At 40.7% G+C, this 13609-nt stretch overlaps 1 protein-coding gene across 1 annotated transcript; it reads right to left on the bottom strand.

Moving 5' to 3' along the window:
• Positions 1 to 731: 731 nt before the first annotated feature.
• LOC137881781 (overexpressed in colon carcinoma 1 protein) lies at positions 732 to 11740 on the bottom strand. The gene is made up of 6 exons (XM_068723883.1): positions 11387 to 11740; positions 7287 to 7311; positions 5953 to 5988; positions 5393 to 5472; positions 3922 to 3952; positions 732 to 3806 (listed from the first exon to the last, which is right to left on the bottom strand). Exons 1-5 carry the CDS (start codon positions 11424 to 11426, stop codon positions 3948 to 3950), a joined length of 186 nt encoding a protein of 61 aa, XP_068579984.1. The 5' UTR covers positions 11427 to 11740; the 3' UTR covers positions 732 to 3806; positions 3922 to 3947.
• Between the last annotated feature and the right edge of the window lie 1869 nt (positions 11741 to 13609).

Below are 13609 nucleotides of genomic sequence, written 5' to 3'. Positions count from 1 at the left end.
ACGCAACCTCCTGCTTTGGCACTAAACGTTAGCATAGTGGGTGGTAGAATTGTCCATTATGGATGTAATTCCTGCTTGGGTGCAGGTAGAGGCATACATGTAACAGTTTTGACAGCTATGTCAAAACCTTTGGCACATAAACTGACTTGAGATAAAAATGTCTTTTTTTAATTTGTATGAAAAAACCTTTAAATTTGAGATAACAATACATCTCACACAGATTAATGATGGATTACCATCCAGTTGTGTTATGATACTATTTGTGTATATAGGCTGGCTGGGGTGATATAAGTTAATTCTCTACAGCTCTCTGTCCCTTGGTGACTTATTAGCGAAGCTCTGATTTATCTTGCTCAGTATGTCATGAGCAGCTTATATTTTTCTTACTGCACCTACTGCATAATATAACACGGGATCACTGGAGGGGCTCAGACTGCTGCTGTGCAATGAGAGACAGGACAGAATTCACATCTCCCCACCACCTCCTGCTCCTCCTTCTGCCTCCTCCATACACTCCCAACTCAGTCAATTACCGAGATGGAGCTGTGATTGATCTTGCTGCAGGCAGACAAAAGCCCTCGGTTCAATAATAGCAAATGTTCTTTTTCAGCAATCCTGAGCAGTCCGTCCATGAGACTCGCTAAGAACACATGCGATCGCTCAAGTTACAGGATTATTGATTACAGATACATTTCAACAAGGACCACAATCAATAACAACAGCTGTGCACGGACAATATAAAAGTCTTTAATCATAAATAACTGAACCAGATGACCATGCATGAGTTTCACAGAGTCAATCTCCTCAACTCAGCATCGTTGATGAATTAGGTGGTATGACTGTGTGTTTGAGGAGTGCATTGACACCATTGACGAGCAGGTAGTTTGTGCATGAATGATGAAGCGTATGTACAGAACATGTGAGAGAGAGAGAGAGAAAATAGCCTTTGAAATATGACCAAACAAACCCGATCACGTCAGTCATAACCTCTCATAATCATGAAATCATACAGCCGTCAAAAGCATAAAGAGACACTGGTGGGCTTTTAATAACCACTCCTGGTCTTTTCCAGTGTGTGAATAGGCATGTAAATTATTAGAACAATTCACAGCTGCTTTGACGTCAATTGGTTTCCGTATTTTTCAGCCTTAATGTGCCACAAGGATCTTATATTTCCAAACATTTCAAGGAATCGTTGGATAAATATTTGCTTTCTTGCCAAGAAAGATGAGAGGATTGATACCACTGACAGCGGCGCCAGTCTTTTTCATCTAATTATCAGGAAGAAAACAAAAAAACACATTCCCCAAAATGTCCACCTACTCCTTTACAACGTATGCTACGTCCCTAAACACACCCAACCACTACGACAATCAAACAACAGCTTTTTACAACTATCCCACAATGTGCCACTGCGGCATATTAATGTAGAGAGCGTCGCTTCAGACCACATTCTGCCCCCTTGTCCCTGTTAGATTAATTTAATAGGTCAAAGGCATTGACATCCATCATATACAGGAGGAACCACCATAAAGGGCAAAGAGGGCCTGATAAAAGAGGGAGAGACAGGCAGAACGACACGCCGCAAAAGCCAAAGGCCTCTGGTAAGGACTGACGCAGGGAAAGTGAGGCAGCAACAGGGAGGAAATGTAGACATCAAGGAAAAGGGACACCAGAAAGCATAATGTCTCAGGCGGCCTTCTAAATCACTCGGTGCTGTGGTGCTGTAGGCACACTGCAGCTCTTTTTTTTTCTTCTAATATGCTGTAAACTACACAGTACATTAAGCAGCTCTTTGTGTCTGCAGTATGTTCTGCCTGAACAGTGTAAACGCTGCGACACCGTGAGCTGACAAATGCCTTGCATTTAAAAGACACCACATGAAATCCTATGGTATCAATGTGGCTGCTTGTGGGCGTCATTCTGGAGAAAACAGACACAAAGAGTAAACAGCATGCGAGTCTTTAGGCATGGTGAAATAAGTCCCTATTTTTATGCAACTGGTCAGTCAAGGCTACACACACATATACACAGGCGAATAAAGCGTTTTGTGTAACACGGAAAGAACATCTCTTGAATCTCAAGTGTTTGAAGTTGGCTTATTTCCACCCTCCTCTGGGATCCAGGATGTTGTACATTCATCAGAAGAGAGAGTCGTCAGAAGCCTGGCTGACAAACGACCTTGGCCCCTAATGCCCGCCAAGCTGTAATGTGTATTTTTTGTGTTGACAATGCACTGGTGATATTCTATATTCTTCTTTTTGTCAACAAAATCCATTAAAAACAGCAACTATGAATTGATTCTTCTAACAGATATACAAGAACAACCAGAGCCTGATATAGCTTATTCCTCTATACCCTAGCCTTCTATTGTTGTCACGATATATATATACTCGTTCATTCATTATGATCAACATGGGCATTGTAGATTATCTTTTGAAGTAGCAGTTTGATTGTGTATATATGTGATAACAAAGAAACTACAGGCTATTATGTGAACACAATTTCGCACTCCACATCTCCATCAGCTACTGAAGGCCACAAGATTGGTTGGTTTCAGTCTTGATTTGTTGACAACAAGAAAAATATAGCAAAGCATCAGCTTTATCCTTTAAGGATTACATACAGAAGAACAACATTCACAATAAAGTGTGATACATAATGTATAAAATAGATTGTAATACAAACAGTTACAAAGCAATGTCAATAAACGGTAAGAAAAACAAGGAACAATGACACAAAATTACCACTTCTGCCTCGCTTTGAATTTTTTTACAATTTTTTGCAACTGAACACAATTTTATTTCATGAATTAAAAAAAATCTGTTTCTAAAAAAGATTGTAAGTGTGTTAAGTGTGAATTTCCCAGAAGCACTAAAATCAGAGCTACTCAGGGAAGATAATCAACATGCAGAGAGAGCATGAGAGAGAGAGAGAGAGAGGGAGAGAGAGAGAGAGAGAGAGAGAGACAGAGAGAGAGAGAGAGAGAGAGAGAGAGCATGAAAGAGAGAGAGCGAGAGAGAGAGAGAGAGCATGAAAGAGAGAGAGAGAGAGAGAGAGAGAGAGAGAGAGAGAGAGAGAGTGTCATGAGTCATATATGGAGCATGAGTTAAGTGACGACACCAGGTGCGAGCTGGTTGATGCACCCCTGACATTTGGGGACGTTGATTAAAACCCTCTTATTGTTACTAGCATTTAGACTCATCATTATAATCAGTGTCATGTCAGTCTGTTCTGTTGCAACAGGTCCCTGTTTGAAATAACTTCTGTTTTCAATAACGCTTTGATGTTTTGTGACGTATTATGTGTTTGCCGCTTTCTGCGAAACTCTGACTCCTCCACACAATGAATCATTGATGGCTTCTAAGATAAATAACTGAGCAGTGATTATTATTGCAGAGCGCTATTGAATGTTTGTGTCCCCCAGACAGTAAGTTAGTTAGTTGGCTGTGTCTGCTGTCTCCTCCTGAGAAAGAAAGAGGACGTTCCAGTGGAGTGGCCAAGAAGATGGCTGTCACAATACCCGTTGCCGCCTCCCACAGCCAGTCCCAGGGTGGCCGCTTGTCCGCTACTATCTTTTTTGTTTAGTAAAGTGAAGGTTGATGATGAATGCTGTATGCAGACCTCTGCTGTGCGTCCCATGACTCCATGAAGCAGCATCCTCAGATCCCCAGCAAGCTGTCGACACCCTGCTCGCTGACAGCGTTAAAGCGGCATTATTAAGTGTGTGGTGAGCCAAAATAGGAGCACTTACATGCTCTCTGCCTGTAATGTGAGTGCTTCTAGGTGAATGAATGAGCAGGATCCTGTTGAGACAAAGAACAGTGTCATTGGCTCTTTGTAGCGGCTTCATTTTCAGAGACGAAATACAGAAGAGCAGGTGATGTGAATAGCTGAAGAAGCAGCCTCGTTGTTTAGTACCTGTGTTGTGTTCCCTTCAGTAGCTGCTAATCTGCAAGAGAGGGACAAACAGAATCAGTGCCAAGATATTTATAGGACAATTATTTGACAAATTTCTAGTTCTTGTATTTCCTTTGTCAATGTCAAGAGTGTGCTCAAAAAACACCCATGCACTCTACCAAGCAGTTTGAATTGGAAGACCTTAGTGGTGAAAAAAGAGCCAGTACTTGTTGTGCCAGAGGATACGAAAACAAATCAATTCATTATCATGTTTGACCTTGATGAGCACAAACATGGGAGGAAAGACACCGGAGGAAATCCTTCAGGACTGCAAAATACAACAGCAAGGTAGCAGTTTGTTTCTTAATACCGGTCACATTACAAAACGTTAATGTCACTTTTTATATTGGTTCCATAGCTCTGTCAGAGAGGTGGTTATATAAACAGTGGTCAATTAAGTCAATGCCATTGTACACTGTATTAGAATGAGAGAACAAATAAGGCTGTCGTGGTGCTTATTTGGAATAGTCAGTGAAACCTGGTGTTTAGGCAACAAAACTGCTCGGAAAGGTTTAGAAAAAGATAGTGGTTTGGTTTGAAATAACTAAGGAAAAGGCATTTCATAAAGGACCAGTGTGTAGGATTTTGGGGGATCTATTAGCAGAAATGGAATACAATATTCATAACTATGTTTTTATTGGTGTATAATCATTTTGCTACCTAGAATAAGTCCTACAAGTCTACATAGGGAGCGGGTCCTCTTTCCACAGTCCTCCATGTTGCACTGTCATGATTCTACAATAGCCCAGAGCGGACAAACCAAACAACGGCTCTGGAGAGGCCGCCACTTTGAAAGGGAATTATGAGGGTATTCAGTTTGTTGCAATCTGCACCCTCATTGCTAGATGACACTTAATCCTGCACAATGTTCCTTTTGGTACGGAAGTTACGTAATTAATAAATCAATGTTTGGGTTGAAATATCTACAGATGTGCCGTTAATTAAGTACGGAAGTTACATGATATATAAGTCAACGTTAACTTCCGGTCTTCCTGGGTAAAAGTCCTGTTCATACTAGATCACCTGTCCTGGCTTACGATTGCATGCATTATATACGAATTGATTACATAGGTTGTACAGATTATAGTGCATTACAAACAGTGTATAAGAACAGCCTGAAGGATACAATAGGGAAATAAAAGATTGTTTATTGTACTTGTGCTGCCATGGTCGAAACAAGTGTTGTGAACCACATCCATCTTCACAGCTGTGAGTACCCAAACTGTAAAAGTAAAGGGAACGCTTCTTATTAAGATTCACTAAAAGTAAAGGTCAAATAAAACCAAAAATGCTGTAGGCACGCAGGCACATGGTTTCATGGAGTGGCAGTTTAGCCACTTGGGATTATTTCTCTCTACGCCGTGAGCTGCATCAGGATGCTCTTCAATTATCCAGAGAGTGAAATGCAAAGTACAGCGTTACAGACGTTTACCTTTACATGTGGACTTGGACTGACTGGCAGCCACAGCGGTCAGGTCTGCTGGTAGACCTACATATACGCCACCATAGTTCCTGAGGGGAGAGGAGAGGAATGTAGCAATTAAAAGACAAATCAGTGGTTAGATAATGTTGTGGTTCTCAATCGAATACAGTTACTCCTTTGAGCAATGCATTCGCTTTCTAACTGTTCATGGAAGATACCACATCTGTTTAAAAAAAATCCCATTAGGCTTTGTGTGATGTAATGCATTTAAAAAGATAATTAGGTGTGCCTGGAATCTTTGCATCTCTTTATCAAACGTTTTGTTTAGGTGATCAGGAATAATCGTTTATCTTATTATTTACACCAGTGCTTGTCAAAATAACCTCTATTAAAAAGGCATATTAATATTCAGGTTCCATAATCTGCATACTACACAAAAAAAAGGATAGAACTTTTCAATTACACAGTACAAGTGGATTAATATGATTAGATCAAAATGTACCCACCAGCACCATACAAACTAAAATGTAGTTAATTAGACAAAAGGTTTAGGAAAATAAGCTAATTACCTTCGTTTCTCATCATCTGGCGAGGGATCTTCTGTCCTGATTGAGAGAAGCACAGGTCAGGTCAGCTCTTATGGGAGCGCAGAGGACATACAAACTCAACAGCAAACAAACATACAGTGCACACTGATGAGAAGCAGTGAGAACTGGACAGTGGAAGTGCATTAGCTCAGTTGCAGAGCATGCGAGATATGCTGCATGAGCCCTTTGGGGAATTCTGCTAATTCCCATGTGGGAGTTCTGAACAACTGATGATCAGGCTGAATTGCAAATTTTTGTTTCAGGTCTGGAACCAGTCTACTAAACAACCAGTTTCCAATGACCTACGTTTTAGGGTGTTTTGTTGTTGTTGTTTGTTTGTTTTTAAGGACTGACATGACCACCCAATTTACTGTGTGTGTGTGTGTGTGTGTGTGTGTGTGTGTGTGTGTGTGTGTGTGTGTGTGTGTGTGATATTTTGTTGTGTTGTCCTAGGAAGCTGTGATTAGCTTCAGTGAGTCAGTAGTGTGCTACTGTCAGCTCTCATGAGTCCTGTGCTGACTGTTCAGATGGTTATCAAGGAGCACACACACACACACACGCACACGCACACACACACGCACACACACACACGTACTCACTGATTCCAGGAAATGCTTTTGAAATGCTGCCCCTCCCAAAGCTTTGATAAGATGCTAACTGTTGATGGCAAAAGACAACCTGTCCTCCACATGACACTCCACAGAATAATGTCTGAATTTAATTTTTATTTTCAATGTCTGTTTTGTTTTTGACAGGAAGTCAGTATTTTTTAATATTGGTATTTTGGTAAGCATAGATGAGACAACTTTGCACTTTGCAGTAAAGTTTTTACTGCACCTATCGAACTGCGGATCACTAGAAGTCGTCATTCTGCCAGCATACAGTATGTGTTTCATGAAGGAAAGAACTATATCATTCGATATCACACATGAAGCAAAAGACAACACATTATAGAAATCAGCATTTTCAATAAGTCATTTTTATTGCTGCGTACAACCATCAGTGATGGTTTTGTGTGTCCTCTGAAATACTTGTAAATCAGTGTGAACGTGATTTTCACAGTTTCCAACCCTGTGGTTTGAATTTATATTTTAGGTATATATTGTTTTGTTTTTTTCTTTCTGCTGCACTTTTACTGTACAATGCTTTTATATTGAAATGTATATTTGTAAAACATTAGCGTGATATCAGTGTGAACCATGAACACAACATGAGCAGGTATATCAAGGACTAAATTGTGATCTGAATGTCCAAAGGCCACAGATGATGAGCCTCAAAAAAAAAATGTAAAAGTTGGAAATGACTGATGTACTTACACATCTTTGGAGACATCTGCTGGCCCTGAAAACAGGCCAAAACCAGAATTAATTCATTTTTGTTGTGAAAACTATTGAAGGAGGTGAGTTACCACTAATGAAAGGCTTTCATTCAACAGCCTTGGGAAGTATACCGTAGACACTTAAAGATAAATGCAGACAACAAAATATAATACATCACTCTTCATAACACGACTTATCTAACAGCTCCCTCCTAATACACTATATCAGAACATTTCAGTTTAACTGCGAACACTTAAGGTGAAACTAGAAACACTTCTTCATTTGCTCAGAGTGACAAAAGTGAAGGTGTGGACCCTCAACTGGCTGCTTTGGAGAGCTCTCCATGAGACCACCTGGGACATTACCATGGATCTGGTTCTGGAAAAACATCAGTGAATATACTGACAACTGGTTAGTTAAGTCATACACCCTGTAGTGCCATGGATGCAAGATTTACGCAGAATGTAAATCGGGAAAGTGCTCAAATCTACTTTGCTTTGCTTGGGTTTTGTTTCGTCAGTGTCTTGTTTTTATTTTGTTCACTCCTTTAGTTTACTCCCCTTGTGTCTTTTCTTGTTTTACTTCCTGCCTTTGTTTGTTTTCCCGCCTTTGGGATTGTCTGCCCCGCCCCCATCCATCTGTTCCTTGTCCACCCTGTTCTCACCTGTCCCTCTCCTCCTTTCCTTGAGTATGTCGTCTCTGTGCTCCCATTGTCATTTGTCAGTTCGTATTTGGTCTAATAAGCCTTTTTGCTTTATTAAAGCATTCCTGGTATGCATTTTGGTTCTTCCTCTGCTGCCTGCTCTACAAAACTGTGACAGAACGAACCGACTCAACATCGCCCCAGCAGACATGATATTTCAGGAGGAACTTAATGACCTGAGGTGCAGCTCTGAGTGTGTCTCGCAGTAAGGTGGGCAAAAAGCCATGGCTGAGGAGCTCATTTGCCTGAGTGGCAGGACTTTTTAGACACCACGGATTCCCAGCCTGCTAGTCTCCAGCCTGCTAGTTCCCAGCTGAACCTTGAGTAGTTTGTCCTCGTCAACTTCCTGTTTGTTCCGGTTGTTTGTGCTGACCTGTCCATTCCAGAGTTTGTTCCTGTGTTGGGGGTCCCGGCCTACATCTCACCAGTTCCTGTGTCGAGGGTCAGACCGACACCTGCTCCCGCTGGGCCAAAGCTACTTCCTGACTCCGGTTGTATATGTTATTATTTCTATTCCTTTACTATTTGATGTTTACTTCAATAGGCAATAGTTCATGCCATAAACCTATTCCACATACCACTGCATTGAAACATATAGCCTATGGGTTTGCAGTGTCCATTTTCGGATCGGCCTTCAGAAATACAAACTTCAACATTCTAAAAAAAATACAAAGAAACAACACAAAGCACAAACAATGATACATCTGAAGGTTAAGAGCAGACATATATGATATTAGGCTTACAGTGTAAAATGCCTTCCCAGTGACACGCATTGTGCTCATCCCAATCATGTTTAACTCTTTTATGGTTAAACAACAGATCATTCTTTGCTGAACCACAGGCAGGCCACTTAACTTAATTTGAATCAAAATGAGACCACAATGCATTCAGTTGGATAAAAAGCTAACTTCCTGCTTGAACGTGCTGTATCACGTCACTGATAACCGCGGGGGGAACAAAAGCCTTAATGCTGCCATTCAAAAGTTTTTTCATGCCATTTTCCATTGTTTCAGTGTACAAATGTACCTTCAAAAAGAACACTACACGAATAAGATGTAGGAGCAGAAAACTGGGGAATCTACATTACACAAAAGAAGAGCGAATTTCATCCTTGTAAAATTGAGTCTGCTGACATGACACAGGGGCCTATTCAGTAGCCTGACAAAAGCTCATTCATATCCAAGGGTGCACATCTGGGTGCATAAGACTAGGGATGAGCAATGTAACATAGAGTGCACTGAGGCAGTAATTTGAGTTTGATTAGCTTGAAATTAAAAAGATTCTTGTATGACTTGAATATCGCTGGGAAGCTAAGAACTAATTAATAAATGCATTTTTCTTTAATAAATATTTAATAAATTGTTAATAATGCACTGTATTACATATTAGGACAAATGGTTTTTAATGTAAAGAATTTGTCAACAATTATATTTTCTCCCATGAAGGTACATCATAACAGTTTTTGACTGTATTATCACAAATGATCTGTTTATATTTTGGGTGCCTAAAGGAGGCATTTTAGTGGTTGACAAATACATTGTTAAACACTGCAAACGACTACATAGTTGCATGTTACAAGCCTGTTTACAAACTGTTTATACACTGCTTATAAATGCTAACTACAAATGTGTAGTGACATAGTTATACATAAAAGCAGAAGGTGCTGCTGTCTATACTTGACAGAAAAGAATAGTGTGGAACACTTTACCGTAACCCCACTATTTCCCATTTATAAGCAATATACAAATATTTAATAAATGGGTTATACCACCTTATAATGTAGTTGCACATGGATATAAGGATATTTTTAAGTGTTTCGGAATGTGCAGTATTTCTTCTTCTACTTTGAAGACATACAGTATTTAATATGAAATCTTTCTGTCTTGTCATATACGGGAGTTATGATTGTTGAAAAATACATTAATAGACATGTATGTCTGCTTACACAATAGTGTGTTGTAAGTAATTATGAAATGTGTATGTACCCGTTATAGATGACAAGACAGTGAGGTAAATACATTGTAACCAAATAAACATTGAACACAAATGTGCAGTGACACAATTATACATCCTGGGTTAAAATGATATGCAATTGGAGCAGTATGGTTGTTCCATTGTAATTCTACAGAACATAATAGCGTGAGGAAACAGTGTCCTTTGCCTCTGGCCTGGTGTCAGCTGGCGTGGACAAATGAGTGCAACCATTAGTCCACGTGTCACAAGTCCTTGACATTGTGCTGAACAGTGACCTCCAAGAAGGAACAGAAACATGGACCTGCTGCACTCAAATGAACACAGCTGCTGTTTTTTTGTTTTTTTTTATAGACAAACAAGCCGACACTCACAACAAACTCAGACACCTAGATGCTGTTCACAGATATATAGTAGATCAAATTCTGAGCAAAAGACAACACAGGGATACGTTTCCCAGGAGCTCTCTGTGGCTCTGTTAACATGCCTGGCAAGCACTGATTAGGTACCTGCAAGCACAAACACACACCGTACTGATTTAATGGGCAGTGGTGGTGAGGTAATCCTGCAGACACTTCAATCTAATTACTACCTCAATTTGACTTTGACTGTTTGACTTTGTTTGGTATAATTCAAAACAGGTATTGAATCAGGATGAGTAAACGGAGAGAGATGTGTTATATGAGGACAAGCCACAGTGGAGCAGGATATCTGTTGTTCTCTGCTCAAATGTGTCCTCCTGGCTTTATGAATGAAACATACCCATTGATCAGAGGTGGGTGTATGTCACTAAAGCCGGCTGTTTTACACACTCAAAAATCCTTTGAAACCAGCGCAGACACTCCAAGAGAAAGAAAAAAACTGTGCAGCACAAAGGACTCGCTTTTCTGTCAATGTAGAATTGAACTTTGTAATTGCAATATCAATGTCATTATTGCTATCAAAGCGGTATATTCCTAAGGCTACTACTCTGATGTCTGATATTAGAACACGGGCGACCCTTCATGATTCGAGATCGACCCCCCCCACCCTTAGCTTTACGAGACCACTGCATGCACACTGTGGGGTAAACATTTATCATTTTTGAGGCACAAACATACATGACGATTTACGGCTGAGCTGTCTATCTATGAATGCAATCAAGACACTGAGAGCCAGACAGGTAACACACACACACACACACACACACACACACACACACACACACATAGACACATCTCAGGACATACACTGAATGCAAAGGTAACCCTGACACACTTCATTTACATTCAAAACACCCTCCCCCCTTTTTGCAGATCCAGTGGTAACTCTCTCCCTCATACTCTCACCCATTATCACACACACACACACACACACACACACACACACACACACACACACACACACACACACACACATGTATTCCTTAAAAACACTCACTCACCTCCTGAGGTGTTGGTGGCTGAGGAATTGCCACAACCCATCTTGCATCGATACGGCCACCGTCCAAGCAGAACGGAGACGCTTAAGAAGATGGAGGAGGAGGAGGAGGAAAGAAGGGAGACTCAAGACACGTTAGGGGAGAATTGGGGAAAGAAATGTCTTTCACTGTGTCACGGGGATCTCCTTTGGTCGTCTCCCCCCCTCTTCCCTCTGTCCAGCCTTGCGCCTATCCTCTCAGCAAAGCAGTGGAGAGCTGAGAGTGAAGTGAAAGCATGGAGAGAGGGGCTTTTATATACACACACTCACACTCACACACACACACACACACACACACACACTAGGAGAGAGGATGAGAGAGAGAGAGAGAGAGAGAGAGAGAGAGAGAGAGAGAGAGAGAGGGGAGAGAAAGATGCTATGCCCTCACATGATTTGCTCTTTTCCTCCACCCTGAAATGGTTGCCCGGGAAACCGGGGGAATGTGGGCGGAGGATGGGGGTGAGAATCAACCAATAGGGAGCTTTCTTTGTTTGTATAAAGGGGGAAGGGGAGTGGGGTGGGGGGGTGAACACATTTAAGGGTCATCAATGTATCAGCCTGTGTGTGACATCTTGTAAAATCCTCAAATTGTCTTTTTGTGCCGAACAGAGGACCTTTATTCGTGCTACACACACACACACACATACACACACACACACACACACACACACACACACACACACGCACACTTGTTTGAGCTCTTGACAATCACTGAGAGTGAAGTTAAAACAAATCTAGAGCAGTCTTGTAGTCAAACCACGAGGGTCACACTAAGTTCAGCTTGCAGACCCCTAATAAATCCCAATTCAATCTCTTCCCCTCCTTCAGTCGCGCCACTGTGTGCCGAGACTAGTGCAGTCATATGAGGGGAGTTGAAACGACGAGGAAAAATTGCATTAGCAGTTTCCACCGGTGTAAATACGCTTCACATTCAGTCAGTGGTGTTATCTTATGATGTCAATATGTCTGTGTGGTTGAGAGTCAAGATTCTTTAAATTCTTTTTTTTTGGGAGAACTTTTCAGGGACAACATGCTCCGGCTCTGACAAAGCCTCCAAACAAACTGAATCTCTCCTCCGCAAATCTTTTGTTTTGCTAGAGACAAGGTGATCATGTCCCTCTCAGTATGAATTCTAATAACTTTGTTGATGCCGTAATGTTTCATCTAGAGCCATCATCAGGTCAAGTTCTTCTTTTGTCTTTACTTTGCTTTCTGACTAAATGCCTGCAAAACTAATGACAGTGCCACCATCATCAGCTGTACGAACAAGCTAAATTAAGATGGTGAACATGGTAACCATTATATCTGACGAACATGATGGCATTATCTGTGAGTAAAGCTTTGAACGTAGGTACATTTTGGCCACAAAAGAAGTGGAAGTGCACAATAATTGCCTTGTAATTTTGTTTATTTATGTACTGACTGTCCCAGTCACAAGCTTTTGCGTTGTAAATATTCATACTTTCTTCTGAAGGTGTGTTTCCTTGTTCAGCTGAATCACTTGCTTTGTTAAATCCAGGTTAGTTCCACTGATGATTAGCATCTCTTTTTATAGGCCAGACTTAGCCGAGCCAGCAAACAAAGTCAGTCCTGAATTGCCTTATCTAATTTAGAGCCATCACTTACCCAATTAAACAACACAAGTCCACTGGGGAGGAAAGAATGTGCTCCTGCTCAGGCTGCCTGATGAGCAGACACTGCTTGTCTTGGCTTGCCTGCATTATCAAGACACAACACAACACGACATGGCCATCTTATCAATCAATGAGGCTATTGTTGAGGCCTAAAATGTCTTGGATAAAGTCAAATAACTGAGACAATTCCAATGTTACAAACTAGTGTTTCATCTGCTTTTAAAGATTTCTTTAGGTGGTATTATCCTGAAATAATTGAGTTACCTCTCTGACATCAAGGTATTACTGCTGTTCTCAAAATAGATCAGATTGCCTTGGAAACAGGTGAAGTTATCATAGTACAGTTCATTTTACAACTGTTTTAAGTGAATGCTTTTAAAACTCCATATTAGATTAAAGGTTGCGTAAGGATGGAGATTTTGTTTCTATTTTTGCTTTCACCTCTGTGTCAGCAGTCCCCTAAAACCAAGTGGATATAAATCTTTAATATTTTTGTCTAGAATGGCTGCAAAATACAATATTATGATCATAATTATACGTACATTTTTTCAATA

Source organism: Cebidichthys violaceus, unplaced genomic scaffold (assembly GCF_023349555.1).
Source record: "Cebidichthys violaceus isolate CVI_PGR_0920_01 unplaced genomic scaffold, fCebVio1.0.p SCAF_3, whole genome shotgun sequence".
In the NCBI taxonomy this organism is placed as follows: Eukaryota; Metazoa; Chordata; class Actinopteri; order Perciformes; family Stichaeidae; genus Cebidichthys; species Cebidichthys violaceus.
Note: the sequence above shows the minus strand (reverse complement) of the source record. Positions and strands in the feature narration are given on the sequence as shown.